The sequence below is a fragment of the Salvelinus namaycush genome, chromosome 31 (assembly GCF_016432855.1).
Source record: "Salvelinus namaycush isolate Seneca chromosome 31, SaNama_1.0, whole genome shotgun sequence".
Taxonomy (NCBI): Eukaryota; Metazoa; Chordata; class Actinopteri; order Salmoniformes; family Salmonidae; genus Salvelinus; species Salvelinus namaycush.
This window is the reverse complement of record NC_052337.1, coordinates 42,166,333-42,188,411: the sequence shown is the minus strand read 5'-3', so window position 1 is coordinate 42,188,411 and position 22,079 is coordinate 42,166,333. Positions and strand designations below refer to the sequence as shown.

At 42.5% G+C, this 22,079-nt stretch overlaps 1 protein-coding gene and 1 pseudogene across 2 annotated transcripts in view; one reads left to right on the top strand and one right to left on the bottom strand.

The window, feature by feature from the left end:
* Window positions 1-8,588: 8,588 nt before the first annotated feature.
* On the bottom strand, window positions 8,589-12,569 carry LOC120025628 (annotated as a pseudogene).
* A 5,032-nt stretch (window positions 12,570-17,601) lies between these two features.
* The window catches only part of LOC120025488 (exosome RNA helicase MTR4), a 53,850-nt gene continuing 49,372 nt past the window's right edge, over window positions 17,602-22,079 (top strand). For both annotated transcript variants that reach the window (XM_038970049.1, XM_038970050.1), the window contains exons 1-4: window positions 17,602-17,731; window positions 18,318-18,461; window positions 21,751-21,817; window positions 21,960-22,022. In XM_038970049.1, coding sequence (XP_038825977.1) covers window positions 17,640-17,731; window positions 18,318-18,461; window positions 21,751-21,817; window positions 21,960-22,022 — 366 coding nt within the window. In that variant the 5' untranslated portion in view covers window positions 17,602-17,639. The remainder of the gene's footprint in view (window positions 17,732-18,317; window positions 18,462-21,750; window positions 21,818-21,959; window positions 22,023-22,079) is intronic.

The window sequence follows — 22,079 nt, the reverse complement described above, 5'->3', positions numbered from 1 at the left end:
ATATTGTTAAAGCAAAAATAAATGTATTCACTTTATTTGTTATTATTTTTTATTGGCCCATCCTCCCCTCTTCGGAGGACCAAAATAATTGGTCCAAAATAAAGCTTAAATGTACATCCACTGTACAAACATCTTTCATACATGGCACATCTCTCTTTCTTTTCTTCACAGTAGTTACATAGTTGACATAAATCACATTCGGATAGAAGGTACCCAAACGCATACGGTATACATTATGTATTGTGTTTTTAGTCAACTATTCTAGAACATGAGCTTTTAAACCCACCCCTCAGCTACTCTCAGTCCATCTCATCTATTTCCTTAAATTGCCCTCTTATGATTTCATATATATTTCAACTGTGCTGTGATGTTTCACATCAATTCTGAACCTTTCTAATCGCATAGTATCTACAGATTGTAAGTTAAAGACTCATATTTTTACTAAAAGTATTATTATGTTGTTGATAGATTTACTATTGCTTTCCAAATCTCCCAACAGTGCTATTTGTAGGGTTCATTTTAGGTAAATGTTGAGATTTTTCTGGCATTTCTGAACCTGTGACCAGAAACAAGCTACACAGGGGCAATACTAGAATAAATGATCTAATGATACTGTCTCTTCGCAGCAAACTCTGCAGAGCTGAGATGGCTGTATGCCACATAGACATAGCATTCTGTTGGTGGCAAGAATTTTGTACAATCATTTCAATTGGAAAAACGTTGAATCAAGCGGTGTTTTTTGTATCCGTTTATAAACAATGTGCCATGGAATTGGCACATTGAAATTCTCTTCTCAACTATTTTGTAACCTGTATGGGCTGCTGTCAATATTTTGCTCGTCAAATGAAACAGAAATCTTTTTATATTTATGACGATTGTTTTGGTCTTTAATAAAAGGCAGACGAAACAATTTCCCGAATGTATGTGTAGGAATCTTGAATGATGATCCTACTCTTGTTTGAATAACCTGCTACTACTATTGTACAGACAGTATTGACATTATCGACATGTTTGATTGACATGATGAGCGTGGACACTCCACTGCGAGGGCATATAGAGTAGGTGCCTCCCACACATTTCCTGCTCAAGGCTCTGATGAAGGCGATTCATGCCGAAATGTAAGCCTATTGTCTGTTTGTTTCATCAATAAATCTATATAATTTACGCAAAAACAGAGTTCTCTTTCTCTTTATTCTCCCGGATGGTCACCAGTTGAAGTATACTGGGGTAAGGAATGTTTTTTGGAAGTTCCCTACCTTCTCCCCCTTCCACTTGCCTCCTTAATTTTTTGCGGTAATGCTGTAATCAGTCGGTTGTAATTTTGGATAAAGCAAACATTTTTGTTTGCTGCATATGTGAAATAACTCCACCTTTTGTCACGATCGTCATATGGAATGGACAAAGGCGCAGCGTGGTATACGTACATTCTCTTTAATAAAGGAACACCGAACAAAACGTGAAGCCATACAAAATAGTGCAGACAGGCAACTAAACATAGTCAAGATCCCACGAAACACAAAGGGGAAATGGCTGCCTAAATATGATCCCCAATCAGAGACAACGATAAACAGCTGTCTCTGATTGGGAACCATATCAGGCCAACATAGACATACAAAAAACCTAGATGACCCACCCTAGTCACTATCACGCCCCAACAAACACATAGAATAAACAGCTTACTACGTTCAGGGCGTGACACCTTTCCTATTCATAATATAATTAACAAAGATCATTCCTTTTTTTTCTATAAATAATTTAAATTTGAATCAATTAGTATATTTGAGTTGAACCATAATATTTGTTGTAACATTTGTTCTGTGTTTTCTGGAGGATGAAACTGGAATTGCAACCAGCTTTGTATGGCTTGTTTTAGAAAGGGGAGGGGGGGGGGGGGGGCAGCAGGGGAAAGAATGTCCAGCAGGGGGAGGGGGGAGCAGGTAGCTGACTAGTGGTGGCTATTCAGCAGCCTGATGGTCTGAGGGTAGAAACTATTGGCCAGTCTTTCAGTTATTGCCATGGTGCTCCTTTCCTGGCTGTGTCTGTGATTGAAGCGGGGAGAACAGGGTATCGCTTGTGGTGGTTGGGGGACACAGGCCAAATTTCTTCAGCATCCTGAGGTTGAAGAGTCGCTGTCGTGCTTTCTACGCTAGACCACTTCAGCTTCTGAGATGTGTACGCCTAGCAATTTGAAGTTATTGACCGTCTCTTCGGCGGCCCCGTTGAGGAGGATGAGGGAGTGTCCAGCCTGGTTCGTCCTGAAGTCCACAATCAGCTTTTTTTCTTTGCTAATGTTGAGGGAGATATTGTTTACATGGCACCATGCCGTCAGAGTGCCTACCTCCTCCCTGTAGGCTGTCTCGTCATTGTTGGTGTTGTCAGCGAACTTGATGATGGAGTTGGAACTGTGTGAGGTCACGCAGTCATGGGTATACAGAGAATACAGGAGGGGACTGAGGACGCACCCTTGTGGGGCCCGCGTGTTGAGGATCAGTGTTGAGGAGGTAATGTTGCCTACCTTCACCACTTGGGAGCGGCCCGTCAGGAAGCCAGGACCCAATTGCATAGGGAGGAGTTCAGACCCAGGGCCGTGAGCTTTGTAATGAGCTAATAGGACACTATGGTATTGAAGGATGAGCTGTAGTTGATGAACAGCATCCTCACATATGCATTCCTTTTGTCCAGGTGGGTAACTGCAGTGTGCAGTGCAATGGCGATTGCGTCGTCCGTGGATCTGTCAGGGCGGTAGGCGAGTTGGAGAGGAGGTGGGAGGAAGGGAGGAGGTGATATGGTCTTTGACCAGCCTGTTGAAGCACTTCATGATGAAGGAAATGAAGGCTACTGGTCGGTAGTCATTCAGTTCAGTTACTTTCCCTTTCTTGGGCATAGGGAGGATAGTGGACATCTTGAAGCAGGTGGGTGATAGAGGCCTCAGCTAGGGAGAGATTGAACATGTCAGAGAATACAACAGCTAGCTGGTCTGCACATGCTCTGAGGGCACTGATAGACATGTTATCTGGGCCGGCAGCCTTGCGAGCGTTAACACGTTTGAATGGCTTACAGATGTCCTCAGTAGAGACTGAATGTGTAGCCCACGTTGCCATCTGGGGCTCTCCTCGGCAGCTCAGGGTCATTGTGCTCCATTTTCAATGAACTGAAAGTGAGATCAGAGATCTCCCTTGTCCTTTGAAGAATATTGTCACGCCCTGACCATGGAAAGCCTTTTTATTCTCTATTTTGGTTAGGTCGGGGTGTGACTAGGGTGGGTGATCTAGTATGTTTATATTTATGTTTGCCTGGTATGGTTCCCAATCAGAGGCAGCTGTTTATCGTTGTCTCTGATTGGGGATCATATTTAGGCAGCCATTTCCCCACTGTGTTTTGTGGGATCTTGTTTATGTGTAGTTGCCTGTGAGCACGCCATAGCTTCATGTGTCGTGTATGCTTTATTGTTTTTTTTATGCGTTTCACTTATAAATAAAATAAGTCGAACCGATATTACGCTGCGCTTTGGTCCAAATGTGAATACGACGAACGTGACAAATATGTCTTGTGGTAGAACGGATACGTTGTAGTACCGTCGTCGTGTGGTAGAACGGATACGTTGTAGTACCCTGTCTTTCTGAAGAGATTGTCCGTCCTTTCCTAGTCCACGTTTACAGCTGCTGCTGCAAACTCAACGTCTAGGATGTATCACTTCTTTAGTGAATAAGAGTTCAAAGTTCATACCAAGTTGCCATACTATAAGCTCATGCTATATTCTGGCTGGTATAGTCGAAATTCATCCTTCCAGCGTGTCGATTGTCACCTCCACGTTGAAATTAGCCCTTTTAAACGTATGGACAGCAGTCCTTACGTCCTCGGGAACACAATGTTAATTTCGTTAGGTTGTAGTCGTTCAACCATTCACAAACCATAGCTTATGCTGAGGTTGGCTTAGTTCTGTAGTTGATATTAGCCCTTTTAAACGCATGGACAGCAGTCCTCACGTCATCGGGAACCCAAGGTTGACTTTCATCAATGGGCTTTTGTAGTGGTGGAGAGAAGGGCGTGTTTCATAGTTTACAACCAATGTCTGTTCATTTCGGCGGGGCCACTGAGTGAGCATAGTTCACTTATGAAAATAATTATCTAATTTAGACGCTAAAATTACATTTCATCTTTTCACACAGTTTCATATTTAAACATTTAAATTGCACAACAATTCCATGTGAATATGATAACTAGAATGTGTAGACTTTCCAAGATACAGTTTATGTCGTCCTATAAGCAGTAATTATGTCTCAGACGACAACTGATCTGACATCATATTCTTTATGTACCAACAGATATTTTCAACTGGTGTGATTAGCGAAATATGGTTCCGTTCCCCACCCTTTTGATGTTACCACTCTCTCTATGTTAACAAAGGGCTTTCTAAGAGTCCAATCTGTAGAGTAGAGAGAGAAAGGGGGGAAAGGTATTTATGGGGGTCATAAACCTCACCAACAGGGCAACGTCATGACACCCCATACAATCAAATTGAGGAACAAATGAGTGGGTGCACAGGAACCTGACACGCTTGACATCTAGGGATCTATTTTTGGCTGTGTCAAACGCACTTTATTTAGCAATTTTGTCATGTAAAAACTGCCACACTGGCAGTTTCTAGTTCTAATGTCAGGTTCAGCACTGTACCTATATAACATTAGTTCACTTGTGGTGCGAGGTGTGGCAATGTTTGAGGTGTGTCCTTCAAAACAAGTGTGAAAGTGACAATTTCATGCATCCCTAATGGGAAGTTTTAGCAGGTTGGCATTTATTGTCATAAATCTTGCCCTGGAGACAGCTCTGCAGAGTGATCACTAGCTGGCACAGCCAGAAAGTCATCAAATCTGATTTTAAACCTAACTCTAACCTTAACGTCACTGCTAACCCTAACGCCTAACCCTCACCTTAAATTTAATTAACATTTTTGTTTTTATGAATTTTCACGATTTAGCCAATTTTGACTTTGCAGCTTGCGCAACTCGTGGAAATAGCTCAGTTCAGCCTCCAGGGTAAGATTCATGACAATTAACGTCAACCTGCGAAGTTTTAAGACTCATAAAATGCAGGTTTTAACAGAAACGCAGTTGATAATGGCAAGGATTTTTAGAGCTGATACTCAGCCTATTCAGCCATGACGCACAGTGCTCATGGAAGGAGAGATGTGCCAGTGAATCTGCTATTTAGAAACATTAATACAACTATTCCATTCATTCCAGCCATTACAATGAGCCCATCCTCCTATACCTCCTTCCACCAGCCTCCTCTGATCCATCCCCATTTTCAAAGAGCACCCCTCGTCCGATTACCAAAGACATGCTCCTCCAAACTATTGTCCTCATATAATGCCATATTAACGGACAATTGTTTTGAGAATCTGCCTCATAGGCAACGTTACAATTAACAGGAGCCTATGCATAAAGACATTTAGGCATAAGTGTGTACACAGTACCATGGAATGAGAGAAGCGATTTATGATATTATGCTTCTGACCCGATCCTATTTAGAAATATTGTTGTTAATTTAAAAAGCAGATTGATTGTTTTTCATTTTAATTTGATTAAAAACCTAATTTATTGGAAAGATTCTCGAATGTAATGCAACTTCGTCTGCTATTTCTGGAGAAGTGCAAATATGATCTGTCAGATGGTTCCATGATGTTTATAATGTGACGACCCTCCCACTCTGTCTACTGTTTTCTCTCTCTCTTTGCTCTTGTTTCCTTATTAGGATGTTGGTGGGCGGAGTATGGAGGGTCATCAGCTACATGGGAAACACCTGGGCCCGGGTGTGTCCCAGGATAAATAGACCTCTTCCACAGTCATTGAGGAGACTCTCTCCATTCAGACACAGACAGATTTTGGTTGTGGCCTTGTTGTGGTTATTTGGTTCGTTTGTGTTGGCACCCTTCAACACCCCTACTTATCACATGTATACACGCAACCACTCACCTACACTACTGACTACTGACTACACACACACCATTGTTAATTGTATTTACTTTACCTTAGTTAATAAATATATTTTGTTATTGCTTATCTGCATGTGGTCTCCCTTTTGTTACGGGCTTTGAGCCGGTTCGTGACAATAAAACATTACATTCATGAGCAGTATAACGGTGAATGGACAAGCCCCCTTTCTCTTTATATTGAATCCTTATCAAGCTCCTGTGAAAAGTTTGGATGTGTGTAAAACCCTCCATAGTCTAAGTTGCCTTGTGTGTATTAGACATCCACAGGGAGCAATTAAGATGCCTGGAACTGTATTTAGACATAGCCTATTTAAAACAAGTTGTTTCATTTTTATTAGAATTTGATTAGAAGTATACAATGTATTTTTAGGCCTTATCAATAGCCTAGTGAATTTAATCTTGCTTATTGATTACGTTTGGCACAGTATGTCCATGTCCAGACTGTAATTTACAGTAGACCTAGCCGCTATATCAGTGCGCATGCTAGAGCCTATGTTTAACAATGTATTTCCATATTGAAGCAATGCAATTACAACAATGTGGACTGAAAACATGTTCAACATATTTAGCAAATATGGTGCAGGCTATTTAACAAACTAGGCTATAACGGACTAACAGACCTTAAATACAGAACTTGAAGCAACCCCATATTTAGCCATAGAGCACGTTATGACACAGGCTCGACACATCAACAAATTGTTTATTCATCAAAACCCAGGACTTTTGCACCATCGCCAGCTAATGCGCCCATAATTCCGGTTGTAAAAATAGCAAAAATATTTCTGACACACTCCTGAACCTATAACACTACTGCCAGTGCTAAGATTTGACATTGCGTTCGGTTTGTTAAAATAGAGCCCCTAATATGGATGCAAAGTGTTCAGCTGTCTGGCAAACTCTTTGAGATGGGTATTTTGCTGTTTTCATCTGAAGATCTCTTCCTGTTTCCTGCTCAGTGTGGCATGGCATGTAGCTGTGGAGATTCATAGTCTGTCATTCACAAATAAACATGCATTTTTTAAATGCATAGAAAGTGAGACAGATCTCCGACAGATAACATCCAAATCATCCAAGTCCCCTTAAGAGCTAATATTGCAGTAAACCAAGTATACACGTCGTATCCTTGAAAGACAGTAATGTCCATATTTGGGCGTTTGTGTTTCGAACGAGCCTCAGCCACACAAATACAGAAGTGGGTAAGGCTTGAGAAAACACAGTGATAGAATCAGCAGAAATGGGAAATCACACAAAATAATGTTTCAACATACTACTGTCCAAAACGCCAACTGGTGGTTGAAACGGCATAACATTTGTTTCTTAACTGTGATGTGTGGGAGAGTTTTGTCACACAGGGGAGGAGAAGATCATGATGGAGTCACCTCCATGTTTAAAAAAAAATGTGGCCCTTGTTTAACATGGTGATCTTATTGAGATTAAATATTATTTTCAAGTGAGAGCAGTCACTGTGTGAGGTCAGTCGGTGTTCATAAATATTGGTATGTTTTGTCACGCAAGTGGTCATGGAGGGGTCAGTGGGACTGCACTTTATTAAAGCAGAGGTATCCAACCTGGGTTGTGTTCATGTTTGAACTGAGCGTTTTATATTGTAGAAGTCAAGGTAATCCCTCCCTGTTTCAGTCCGTTTTCTTCCATTTGGCGCCTAATGAACATGGACCTAAAGAGCTTTATTATATATTCAGGAAATCAAAGTGTAAACGTAACCACACTGCCAGAACTCGCATGTGTACACAGTACACTTAGCACCTTCGAACCTAAAAGGGTTATTCAGCTGTCCCCATAGGAGAACCCTTTTGGGTTCAATGCAGAACCTTTTTCACAGAGGGCTCAACATGAAACCCAAAAGGGTTATACCTGGAACCAACAAGGGTTATCCTATGGGGACAGCTGAAGAACCCTTTTCAGGAAACACTTTTTTCTTAGATTGTACAGAGTAAAATCAAAATAGATTTGTATACCCTCTGTGTGCATGGCCACTTATTTTCTGTGGTTTCTAAATGTCAAGTAAATGACATAATACATTAAGCTAGCTAGTGGGGGTAGATCCCTTGATAGTCATTGAAGTAATGTTGTTTGTTTGTGTCACAGACAGAGAAAGTCTTGGGTTACAGCACTGGGCACAGCTGTTCTCGTTCGTTGTTGTTTGGAGATGTTCTATTCTATTCTTAAAGAAATAATGTTTGGGCAGCACCAGTGGCATAATTGCAGGAATATTTCAAGGATGTTTACTAGAAGCAAAACACAAAGCTGTTACACTTCTGTTTCTGTCTTTTGGAAAACCAAAACATTAAACACTCCCCAAAGAATGTCTGTTACATCCCAAGCGAGGGAGTCATGAATAAATCATTTTTCCCTAAAACGTATATTCAACATGAACACCAAAGATAGTTTTATTTGATGTTTGGCAACAGTCATCATTGGAGAAGAAATATGCTATTTTGTTTCATGATTTACATTTCGTTATACACTCACCACCACCCTCTTATCCTTGGGTCATCCATCTGTCCCATCTACCCACCCATCCTGTCTCAGGGACATCTCTATAACTGAGGTCTCCTATGAGAAGTCACAGAGGTCAGGAGACGTACAACATCTTGATCAGTTCTTTAATCAACTGGATGGTCTTCTCATCTACAGTTGAGAGACAAAGAGAGTAAATAATACCATTAGCCACTACACAGTGCCAAACACAGAGCTAAATGTTTAATTTCATAAACACACACACACACACACACACAAAATACAGCATTTGAAATTAGAAAATGAGAAAAGGATACAAGAAAAAAAAGGAAGAGGGGAAAGACAGAGAAAGGGTAGAATATTACTTTCTAGATTCATCCTTGGGTTCTCCGGCATCTTCTCCAGTAGTGAGTCTAAGAGCTTCCTCAGGTGTTTAAAGATCACTCCAATCCTCACTGGGGCCTGGGGGAGGGAACAGGGAGGAGCCGAGATCAAACAGAGCCTTGCTTGCTACAGTATGCTCAACAACTACACGGGTCAGTTTCTTGGACCCAGATTAAGCCTAGTATTGGACTAAAGAGCACTTACAATGGAGATTCTCTATTGAACACTCATTTTCAGTTCAGAAGTGGGCTTAATCTGGGTCTGGGAAATTGGCTACAATAGTTAGATTTTCTTTATCTTTGTGTATCCTAATGTCTCTGCTGTATCAGTAACACAACCCTCTAGTCATGCATGACACATACAGTATAATAATACACATTTAATACAGCTGGCCCAGAGATGAACTCTGACCTGGAAGTGGATCCATTCGACCAGAGATATGAGTCGTTCACGGTGCTTCACGTCGATGTCCCCTCCGAACAGTAGCATGGGGAATGGAGATATCAGGGTTGTGTCCCGCAGGTAGATCAGAGGAAGAGTCCAAATGGCATTAAAACATCAAGTCTTTTACATCCGATTAGGAAACACATTTAGTACTTCAATTTATTGGGGCCTCCCTAGGAGTAGTTAGAGGTTGCCCCAAACCTCTGATACAGGGTCAGATTTTTCACTTCCTAAATGATTATGGATAGGATTGAGGGAGTTGGGTAATCTGATCCTAAATCTTAAGGGCATCTTCTACCTCAGTGCCTCCCTGAGTAAGATGGACCCACCATAGAGACAAATACAAAAGGTGTATTGATGGTCTATTAATAGATATACAGAGAGATAAAGAAACAGAGAGAGTGAGAGCGATAGTGTTATCTCTATCCAACTGACCTTCTCCTGGAAGAGCAGGCAGCGGTTGAAGGAGGAGGGGTGGATGTGGGCCTTCCCCTGGGAGTTTTCCACAGAACAGGCCACCCGGTCCAGCGCATCCACAGAGGGCGTGTAGAGGATCTGCCCCACACTGTCACACAGCCCTCCCGTTACCACCGCGTTCAGTACACAGATCTGACCCTTACCCAAAGGGGTGAGGGGAGCCTAGGGCCCCCTTGGGTCAGACCAGTCCCGGGAAGCTGGTCCTCGACCGGACTTGGAGGAAGAAGAGAATACGACCTGGTCCATCATCCTTATCAGCTCCTGTTTGATGTACTGATGGGGATGAGATCCAGGTGAATTTCAGAGACGTCAAGACTGGAGTCAAGACTGGAGCCACCATGATCCAAACCAAGACTATACACCATCTCTGGTAAATGTTCTCACTAACCACTCTAAAGGTCAGATCACTACTTACACTGTATACCGTATCAGTTACAAACATCTTCATTGTTACAAGATACATGATGATGTAAGATACAAGATGAGAAAAACATGCACAAATTTGTGTGAGAGAGAATAAAGTAGAGTAGACATGCTGTTCAACCCCCCTCCCTACCTGCTGCCGCACGGAGAGACACATTAAAACTTTGAATGCCTGCCTATATAAAGCCAATTGACATTAACTCCATAGGTGTTGAACTGTCCTCTATAGCCACCATGGATATTATTTGACCCTGCTGGTAATCTATGAACGTTTTAACGTCTTGAATAATGATCTGTCCTCAAATCTCCACCCTGTACAGCCAGAAAATAACTGGCCACCTTGGTTCCTCTCTAGGTTTCTTCCTAGATTCCTGCCTTTCAGGGAGTTTTTCCTAGCTACTGTACTTCTGCATTGCTTGCTCTCTGGGGTTTTAGGAATGAGTATCTGTATAGCACTTAGTGACATCTGCTGATGTAAAAAGGGGTTTATAAAATACATTTGATTGATTTGATATATTGATTGAGTAGAGTACCTTTATGGTGATAAGGGCAGTGCGATTCAGGAAGTGTTTCCTGCAGTAGGTTGTCTCGGCTCGATATCTCTCACTGCGTCTGTTCTTCCACCTGCGTATGATCTTCCACCTGCTAGCAAGACAATTGTTTGGAGAAAAGCGTCTGCTAAATGGCATATATTATATGTTATAAGGAACCAAGATGTTGGCTGAACAGTTGGAAGGGCATAGAAACAATACACTCATTCAGTTAGACTATATTACTATATTACTATATTAGAGAAAACAGGGTCCTGTTCATTAGGGACAGAATGGAAGAAAACGGATTGAAATGTAGAGGTACTGAGTGAACCTGTCGAGTAAGACACGCTCGTTTTCATCCGCCGTTGCAAAATGTTTTGCTACCGTGTGCCCTAATCAACATGTGCCTGCATTAGCTACCTCTGATTTTGGTCATTCATACTGTTATTAAAAGAGCTACCTCTCCAAGTAAGCGTTGTAGATGGCCAGGTGATCAGTTGGTAACAGCAAGGGCTGCCTTAGCCAGGTTGGCCTGATCCTTCTGGTTCATGGGTGTGGAAAAGGGAGACTTCTCCGAGATGGCTGCCTCTGTAGTCGCCTGGGATATACAATTACATTCAGTATGGAGAATATACTGGAGACTACCCTATTCAAAGAGCACCTTTCGTACCCAGAGCTATAGAGTTTTTACCGATATGAGTTCCATCACAGTATTGCAGAGAAAATAACTGCTCATTTTGCAATTCAGACATCATTTATGTCACCGTTGATGGACGTAACTTACAATTGGTTCCAGGCAGCCCAAGATGGTGCCGAAGATGAGCATCTTGCCAATTTATGGGCAGGGTGGCAACCCAGAGGGCTGAGGGCATGACCCTCCGGTATGCACGCCCCAATCCCCTGGAAGAGGCACACAGCATTACTCACTGACTGGGGCTGGGGCGCATCCAGGGCTCTGCACAGGAACTCTTATGGGGAGCCGTACTCACACTGCTGTAGAGGGGACAGAATCGGAAACAGAGGTTGTTTGGGGTGAGATCATGTGTTTGTGTTTAAGTGGTAAGACAGTCATTATTCTATACCCATGTGCAAGTAGTTATTTTTGAGTATGGGTCTGTGGTTACTTTGTGTGTTTTTTTAAATTGTTCGCCTTTGATTAAAAATAATTGTTACTGTACCACGGTATGGAAGTCACAGATCCTTCAGGGAACCCTCAGTATCTCTGGTATGGAGAAATCCACGAAGGCCAGAAACCTGTTAGAAGGAACATTCACAATCAGGTTGCTACTTGTGGAGCTGCTGACCCCAATAAGGCTGTAGAGGGTAACTTGTTCTGTGGTTCACAGAGAGAACCTGACCTGGATTTGGGGTAGAGGCGGAAGCAGAAGCCGTTCCGTACGTGTCCTGCCTTGTCTTGCCTCTGGAGGGCGTTGGCCTGGCTGACAAACGTCTCCACCAGGGAACTCATCTGACTGCTCTCATGGAACTTGTTTTCTTTGGTCTTTCTGGTATTGATATTCGAACACAACATCAGGTATGGAGACTCCAGTTTCCACTATGTTTGTGGACAGCACAATCTAAAATAGAGACAGGGTAATGTAGGAAATTGTTGTTTCACTTTTTTCATTCATAGCAGTGTCTCAATTCATCGCTGCACTAGAGAAATAAACCCCAGTACCTTCCTAACTCCAGCAGAGGGCACTGTAAACACAGCTGCCTGTGGTCCTTGGACGACAGTGTCGAGCTACCAGTCTGAACCTGAGTAGGGAGACATAAACCAATCTGTTATTAATGCTATTTAGCAGTCGCTTTTATCCAAAGTGACTTACAGTCATGTGTACATACGTTTTCCATACCTCTGGTCCTGGGAACCAAACCCACTATCCTGGCATTGCAAGCGCCATGCTATACCAACTGAGCTGCAGAGAACTAATCTCTCCATGAAGGCTATAAGCTTGTATCAACAAAATACAGTGCATTCGGAAAGTAGTCAGACCCCTTCCCTTTTTCCACATTTTGTTACGTTACAGCCTTATTCTAAAATGGATTCAATCCATTTTTGCCGTGGTGGGTCCGACAGTGTCGTGGAAATACTTCTTAAAAATATCTCTTAGACACCGGAGCTTGTGAGTTCAAAATAGACTTTATTACAAAGTAATAAGCCGAGCTGGTCCATGGAGCAACTGCCGGTCTCAGACTCAGAAATCTCTTTATGTACAGTTTCAGTCTGACACAACAGACACAGTCACTCCTCTTTATGTATACGATTCTCATCTACTCTGCCACGATTGTTTCCTAATCTTACTTCTAGTCTGTCTACGACCATCTTTACTTGGTTTCTCCTCCCCTTCTTGGCACATACTTCAAGGGCATAGGTTATATTGGCGGCGTAACCATAGCAACGATACAAAAAATAATACAGACATTAATTCATAACGCAGGTGCATGTCCAAGGACACCCACAGGACTAGACAACGGCCTCCCTCAAGCCCACAATGGCCCAGTCACACACACACACAATGGCCTCCCCCCAAGCCCACATTGATTGTGCTCAACACTCCGAGACAAAACAACACATGCACCAGAAAATCCCCCATAACAGCTAAAGTGGACTAGGTCAGGACCAAGGCCCCACCAGAGCTTGAGACTTTCACTATGAACTCCTGAAGAACACACACAACACCATGAGTTACGTATTGGTTCCTGTTCTAGATCATGGATCAGTTCTGAACTATTTACAGCAGTGTAGAATAGGATAGCACAATGATTGGTGAGTGTTTTTTAAAATCTTGATACTTATATTTGTAACAAACGTTCGTCAGCTCAAGCCAGTGGACCAGTGACAAGGACACGAACCTAAGCCCCTATGAATCGGATCCAAAGAGACTGTCTGTCCTTACTCTCTGGTGACGTGTATTTGTGGTCAGATTTTGTTTAATATTTCTCATTTCAGTTGCTGCTTAGAGACCAGACCTTACTCTGACCTTTTTTTAGCTTTCACCCTCTCCATCCACTTCCTTGTTTTAGGTCTTTTCAGATGTCGTTTACTCTGTGTGACTGTTATAAAAATGCAGGTCCTGGGTTTGTCAGAGGGTTGCTTGGGCACATCTGCATGTTTTGTGTGCTGTGCCCAGTGACGTGTCAAGACGTATAGCCTGTACACATTCTCTGTGACATGGATATATAGAAGATGTTATTTAACATGGTCATTTATTCATTATTTATCCTTGCAAGCCTATGGGCCACAACCATGATATATTCATGGACATCACATGTAGTCCTCGAACATATCACAGCGTGAACATGTGCAGTGTGAGAGAGTGTTTCACTGTCATACATATGTATGTACAGTACCAGCCAAAAGATTGGACACACCTACTCATTCAAGGGTTTTCATTTATTTTTTACTATTTTCTACATTGTAGAATAATAGTGAAGACATCAACACTATGAAGTAGCACATATGGAATCATGTAGTAACCAAAAAAGTGTTAAACAAATCTAAATATATTTTATATTTGAGATTCTTCAAATAGCCACCGTTTATTGTTCTACAATGTAGAAAATAGTAAAAAATTAAGTAAAACCCTCGAATGAGTTGGTGTTCTAAAACTTTTGACTGGTAGTGTACGTGTACGTGTGTGTGTGCGTGCGTGCGTGCGTGCGTGTGTGTGTGCGTGCTTGAGTGAGTGTATGAATGAGCGTTAGTGAGTGAGAGAAAGAAGAACATGGACTCTCATGCCAATGGATTTCATGTATTGTGTTTTGTATTAAGTTGTTATTAATTATTTGAAAACATGTCTTAAAAGTAACTGCAAACTTTGACTGTGTTTTTCTCAAAAACATGGCTTGGTGACACACCTTGTATGTTGGTCTCATTAGAAAGCTAACATTCTCCTCTTTCCAAATGCGTTTTGGGGTCAATGTGACTGATTATGAGAGAGCAAGTCATCGATTTTTGTCTACCCCTGAGTACAGGTTGTATCTGTGATGTAGATGGTACAGACAACATCTTGGGAAACAAGATTCTCTGGTCTGATGAAACCAAGATTGAACTCTTTGGCCTAAATGCCAAATGTCACGTCAGGAGGATACCTGGCACCAACCCTACGGTGAAGCATGGTGGTGGCAGCATCATGATGTGAGGATGTTTTTCAGCAGCAGGGACTGGGAGACTAGTCAGGATTGAGGGAAAGATGAACTGAGCAAAGTACAGAGAGATCCTTGATGAAAACCTGCTCCAGAGCGCTCAGGACCTCAGACTCGGGCGAAGGTTCACCTTCCAATAGGACAACGACCCTAAGCACACAGCCAAGACAACGCAGGAGTGGCTATGGGCCAAGTCTCTGAATGTCCTTGAGTGGCCCAGCCAGAACCCGGACTTGAGCCTGATCGAACATCTCTGGAGAGACCTGAAATTAGATGTGCAGCGACGCTCCCCATCCAACCTAACAGAGCTTGAGAGGATCTGCACAGAAGAATGAGGGAAACTCCCCAAATACAGGTGTGCCAAGCTTGTAGCGCCATACCCAAGAAGACTCGAGTCTGTAATCGCTGCCAAACGTGCTTCAACAAAGTACAGAGTAAAGGGTCTGAATACTTATGTAAATGTGATATTTCAGTTTTTATTTTGAATACATTTGCGAAAATAAAAAATGATTGATTTGTCATTATGGGTTCTTGTGTGTAGATTGATGAGGGGAAGAAACGATTTAATCCATTTTAGAACAAGGCTGTAACGTAACAAAATGTGGAAAAAGTCAAGGGGTGTGAATACTTTCCGAATGCACTGTATGCGCTCGGTCTCTGGTTATGAATGCGGTGCTGACAGACAATCGTTGATAGATATTAATAGAGCTCCAATCAGGATGACAATTGATTATGGGTGTATAGTTTATGGAACAGAAGCTGTACAAAATCCAGTATATCGCTTTAAGGGCTCCCGAGTGGCACAGCGGCCTAAGGCACTGCATCTCAGTGCTAGAGGCGTCACTACAGACCCTGGTTCGATTCCAGGCTGTATCACAACTGGCTGTGATTGGGAGTCCCATAGGGTGGCACACAATTGGCCCAGCGTCTTCCGGGTTAGGATTTGGCCGGGGTAGGCCGTCATTGTAAATAAGAATATATTCTTAACTGACTTGCCTTGTTTAATATAAATAAGGATATGTATTGGTGTATTTAAATCAAAATCTGTATGTGCCTTACTAGTGGAGGCAGGTGAGATATACGGTGTAAAACATTGTCATTAGCTTGTTGGGTTAGATTGAAAAGCTGTGAGGTTGAGCATCCCACTGCTACTGTTCTAGATGACTGTTGGGAATATAATAGAAGACAAGGTTTTGGTTGAACAGTTGGGAAGCTTGCTGATGAGAGTGGTTTGAGGGAGTTAGAGGTTGGCCCTTCTATGGTGATAGGGGATGTTCCTCCATGGTTGCTCCCAGATCCTGTTGTTGATCTAACCTTGGTAGAGAAAAGAAAAGATGGGTCAGAAGTCAGTGATATAGGGAAACTGGTTGACAATTACATTGGTAGAAGTTGTTCTGCTTTTTTTACCGCTTTTCACAGATGGATCCAAGAACCCAGATAGTGGAGCACAGGAGCAGGCATATATGTTCCTGAATTTGATGTGCAGATATGTAGAAGACTAACAAATGAACTGTCAGTATACTCAGTTGAACTGTTGGCGATAATAGTTGCCCTCCAGCGGGCGGAGGATGTACAACCTGTTAGAATTATAGCACGCTCAGATTCTCTGTCTGGATTGAATAGTTTATCATCTGGTAAATCTAATAGGAGTTCTATTGGAGGTATTCATGTTATTATGGAGAATTGAGAGAATGGGTGTAGTAGTGAGATTCCTCTGGGTCCCAGCACTTTCAGGTGTGGAAGGGAATGAAATTGTAGACCAGTTATCTAAAAGAGCTTTGAAACGAGATATGATTGATATTAATGTTCCACTGGGTAGAATTGAGGCCAAATGTAAGATCAGAGCCATTTTGATAGATGTGCGGCAGAAGAGATGGGACTCCGAGCACATGGGCCGGCATTCATATGCCCTCCAAAGAAATGTTGGTGAATCAAGATTCTCAGTTGCGCTTATGACATTGTACATTGAACTCGTCATTACATCTGGTTGGCAAGCATATGAATGGTTTGTGTATGGAGTGTATGGTCGATGAAATGGTGGATGGAGCCTGTGTTGTTATATTGTTGTAAGTATGCTGAAGAGATGTTAGTAGGGCTGTTTTCTATTTTCTCAGAAGTACTGAGTTAGGTAGGAGGATTTAGAAATGTTGTAAACAGTGATTGACCACACACTCCAACACAGTAGGTGGCGGCATACACTTTTAACATTGGTTTGCGGACTGCAGTTATATCATAGAAGAAGAAGGAAACCAGATGCGCACATTGCGAAACAGACAAACAGATCAGACCGGGGTTTGGGGTTTGAGAAGTTAATGAGAGAAGCACAAATTGTTCCTGAGTTGATAATTTTCTCGAAATCTAAAGGCACAACCTAGGTATAAGCCAATATTAAATAGCTGAACATGTTATTACTCCAATCTTGCGAGAGTGACAAACTGACACGTTTTCATTATCGTCAAAAACAACATTATATCGAAGGAGTGCCTTTGATTTGACAGTCTGCACATGCGCAGTTCGGCGTGAGACACCCGATGACCGACAAGTGTGAAAGGGGATTTCTGTTGGAGAAGCAGTTTTATCCTATCGTCATATTGTACTGTCTTTGATAATGCTGTGCCTAGTTTTAGGAATAGTCAAACGAGTCTAAAATATTTTTCCCGTGTTATGACTGTTATGATCGTTTCCGGATGCTGTACAGGAAGTGATATTGCTGATACATTTGCATTGTGGGATTTGTGTGCTTTCCTCTTGCAATCATGGCGGATGCCTTTGGTGACGATTTGTTCAGCGTGTTTGATGAAGAACAAACAACTTCAACTAAAAAGAAACTAGCGGTACCTGAAAAGGGGTATGTATGCTATGGGTTTTAACTCAGTTAGGATGATGTTTAGTTCAAGTAGTGACATAGACAACTATCAAATGAGAACACGCGCAGGCGGCATCAGGGCTAACGTTAGACTTCAATGGTAACGCTACAGTATCTAGCTAGCTACAGCACATTGCCCACGTTTACACCGGCATTGTGTTTGTTTCATCCCAGACCCTTGGTAGTTAGATTTGTGTGTTTTCTACCTAGCTAATGAGAATAAGCTCTCGCAACATTTTATTTGTTGAAAATGTGAATTATGTTAGTTATGTAGGATGCAGTCCAGTGTGTCAACCGTTTATTGTATCTGGCCCTCCATACTCTCCATAGTCATATGTAGTGATTAGCTATTTTCATATTTTTTAAGTGGTGGTATTGTCCTGGATTTCATATCTGATCATTTTGATTGGCAGGTCTATGTTCCTTAGCTAGATGCCATTTAAGTTTAAATATTAAAATATCAGCCAGAAATGGCTGAGGAACAATACCTACCAACATATGGGGCTGCAAAAAGTCTACTTGTTTCCGTCTTAAAGTAACAGTACCGTAAAATATTCCCTTCCTTTAGGAAATCGACCAGTAAAAATGGCAAAGGAGGAAAGGATGAGTTCTATGCAGCCAAGAGTAAGCGGGAAGCAGACAACAATGGGACAGATGAGGTGGTGTTTGGGAAGAGGTCCAAGCTGGAGACTCTTTCTACAGAGGAGATCAAGTAAGATTCACTTTGAACACGGCTAGATTTTTGGTCTAGGGTGGTCTTAGTCCAATATTGGATGTGCCCAGTATTGGACTAATGGAGCCTAACTTTACTCCTTAGTCCAAGGACCTTACATGTTCTGTTTGAATGGTACGTTTCTTGAAACATAAATACCTTTCATATCACATAAAAATAATTTCACAAATGCAAAATACACACTTACTGTACACTGATCAAATAAAATGTTATTGGTCACATACACATTTTTAGCAGATGTTATTGCGGGTGTAGCGAAATGCTTGTGTTCATAGCTCCAACAGTGGAGTAGTATCTAACAATTCACTGGTTTTAACAGTTGCAGCCGACAGTATTTTTTGGTGACAACACGTTTTGTGGTGTACGTCTTAAAATCTAATTTTATTGGTCACGTACACATGGTTAGCAGATGTTAATGCGAGTGTAGCGAAATGCTTGTACTTCTAGTTCCGACAGTGCAGTAATATCTAACAAGTAATTTAACAAATTCACAATGACTACCTTATACACACAATGTAAAGGGATGGAATAAGAATGTGTACATATAAATAAATGGATGCGCGATGGCCGTGCGGCATAGGCAAGATGTAATAGGTGGTATAAAATACAGTATATACATATCCTACATTACTCATCTCATATGTAAACACTATTAAAGTGGCATTATTTAAAGTGACTAGTGATAACTTTATCAAATCCATTTATTAAAGTGGCTAGTGATTTGGGTCTGTATGTTGGCAGTAGCCTCTATGTTAGTGATGGCCTGAAGATAGCTGTTTTTCAGTCTCTCGGTCCCAGCTTTGATGCACCTCGCCTTCTGGATGATAGCGGGGTGAACAGGCAGTGGTCTTGGTGGTTGTTGTCCTTGATTATCTTTTTGATCTTCCTGTGACATCGGGTGCTGTCTGTGTCCTGGAGGGCAGGTAGTTTGCCCCCGGTGATGTGTTATGCAGACCGCACTACCATCTGGAGAGCCTTGCGGTTGAGGGCAGTGCTGTTGCCGTACCAGGCCGTGATACACCTCGACAGGATGCTCTCGATTGTGCATCTAAAAGTTTGAGGGTTTGAGGTGGCATGCCAAATTTCTTCAGCCTCCTCTGAGGTTCACCACACTGTCTGTGTGGGTGGACAATTTCAGTTTGTCCGTGATGTGTACGCCAAGGAACTTAACACCTTGTCCACTACTGTCCCATCGATGTGGATAGGGGGGTGCTCCCTCTGCTGTTTCCTGAAGTCCACGATCATCTTTTTTGTTGACGTTGAGTGGGAGGTTATTTTCCTGACACCACACTCCGAGGGCACTCACCTCCTCCCTGTTGTCTGTCTCGTCGTTGTTGGTAATCAAGCCTACCACTGTAGTGTCGTCTGCAAACTTGATGATTGAGTTGGAGGCGTGCATTGCCACGCAGTCATAGGTGAACAGGGAGTACTGGAGAGGGCTGAGCACGCACCCTTGTGGGGCCCCCGTGTTGAGGATCAGCGGGGTGGAGATGTTGTTTCCTACCTTCACCACCTGGGGGTGGCCCGTCAAAGTCCAGAACCCAATTGCAAAGGGCGGGGTTGAGACCCAAGATAGGGTACTATGGTGTTGAATGCTGAGTTGTAGTCAATGAACAGAATTCTTACGTAGGTATTCCTCTTGACCAGATGGGATAGGGCAGTGTGATGGCGATTGTGGTAAGCAAATTGGAGTGGATCTAGGGTGTCAGGTAAGGTGGTGATATGATCCTTGACTAGTCTCTCAAAGCACTTCATGATGACAGGAGTGAGTGCTGCGGGGCGTTAGTCATTTAGTTCAGGTACCTTTGCTTTCTTGGCAATAGGAACAATGGTGGCCATCTTGAAGCATTTGGGCACAGCAGACTGGGATAGGGATTGATTGAATATGTCCGTGAACACACCAGCCAGCTGGTTTGTGCATGGTCTGAAGACGCGGCTAGGGATGCCGTCTGGGCCGGCAGCCTAGCGAGGGTTAAACGCTTGAATCTCTTTCTCACGTCGAAGAAGGAGAGCCCACTGTATTTGGTAGCAGGCCGTGTCATTGGCACTGTATTGTCCTCAAAGTGCACAAAGAAGTTGTTTAATTTGTCTGTGAGCAAGAGGTCGATGTCTGCGACGGGCCTGGTTTTCTTTTTGTAATCCGTGATTGTCTGTAGACCCTGCCACATACGTCTCGTATTTGAGATGTTGAATTGCGACTCTACTTTGTCTCTACTGACATTTGCTTGTTTGATTGCCTTGCGGAGGGAATAGCTACACTGTTTGTATTCGGTCATGTTTCCAGTCCCCTTGCCATGATTTAATGCGGTGGTTGGCTCTTTCAGTTTTGCATGAATGCTGCCATCAATTCACGGTTTCTGGTTAGGGAAGGTTTTAATAGTCACAGTGGGTACAAAATCTCCAATGCACTTCCTAATAAACTCACTCAGATTCAGTGTATACGTCGATGTTAAAATCCCCAGTTACAATAAATGCAGCCTCAGGATATATGGCTTCCAGTTTAAGTAGTCCAGTTAAGTTATTTTAGGGCCGTCGTGGTATCTGCTTGGGGGGGGGTATACACGGCTGTGACTATAATCGAAGAGAAGTCTCTTGGGAGATAATGCGGTCGGCATTTGATTGTAAGGAATTCTAGGTCAGGTGAACAAAAGGACTTGAGTTCCTGTATGCCGTTATGATTACACCATGAGCCGTTAATCAATTCTGTTTACACATAGGTGTTTGGACACAGCTAATTAGCAAATGTAGTCCACTCTATCTTTTGTCTGTTTTCTGTAAAATAGTGCTGTAACATGGAAACCCTAACCCTACCAATGTGTGTATCAATTTAACCATATTTTTTTTCTTCTTCAATAAGATAAGACCCTTATGCTTCCAAAACCTTATCGCAAGCGATGCGTGTTAATGTTCAGACCGAGCGTTGCGGCTCTTAACAACCCCCCCCCCCTACAGAAGACGCCTTCGTCCGTCCATTGATCTTATGTGTAATGTCATGATCGACGGCTACTTAGATATAGCTACCCCTGCAGCACGGGTTCTAATCCAGCCCACTGCTATTTCTGCACACTCGCTATCATTCATCTCTACCGACTGCCGCTGTCCTTAGGAAAAAAGAACAATATGGCGAGGCAAGATTAGTATTACTGTCTGGTGTTATTGTCTTGTCATGGACATGCTTTGTGACTATATGATCTGCAAAGAACTGTGAATTGTTCTCATGGTTGGTTAATGGATTGAGTACTGATGAATGTGAAACTCGCATTTTCAGTCTTGCCGACTGCATGCCCAAGGTGAGGGTGGAGCCCGTTGAGACAGTGGAAGGATGCAACCACGAGGTAAGAGCGCTCACAGGACTTTTGATATATGAATTTAATGACTTCATTTTTTAAAATTATTTTATGAAACCTAGGTAGGCCTATATCTCAATATTACAACTTGGTTGCCTTTACTGAAAATCTGCTTTCTTTACCTTGACAGGTGGCCCTACCAGCCAATGAGGAGTACGCACAGCTTAAGCCTCGTGTGGGGAAAGCAGCCAAGGTACTGTAACGGTACATCAGTCCACTGATTGGATAGGGATACTTTGAGAGCGCAGTC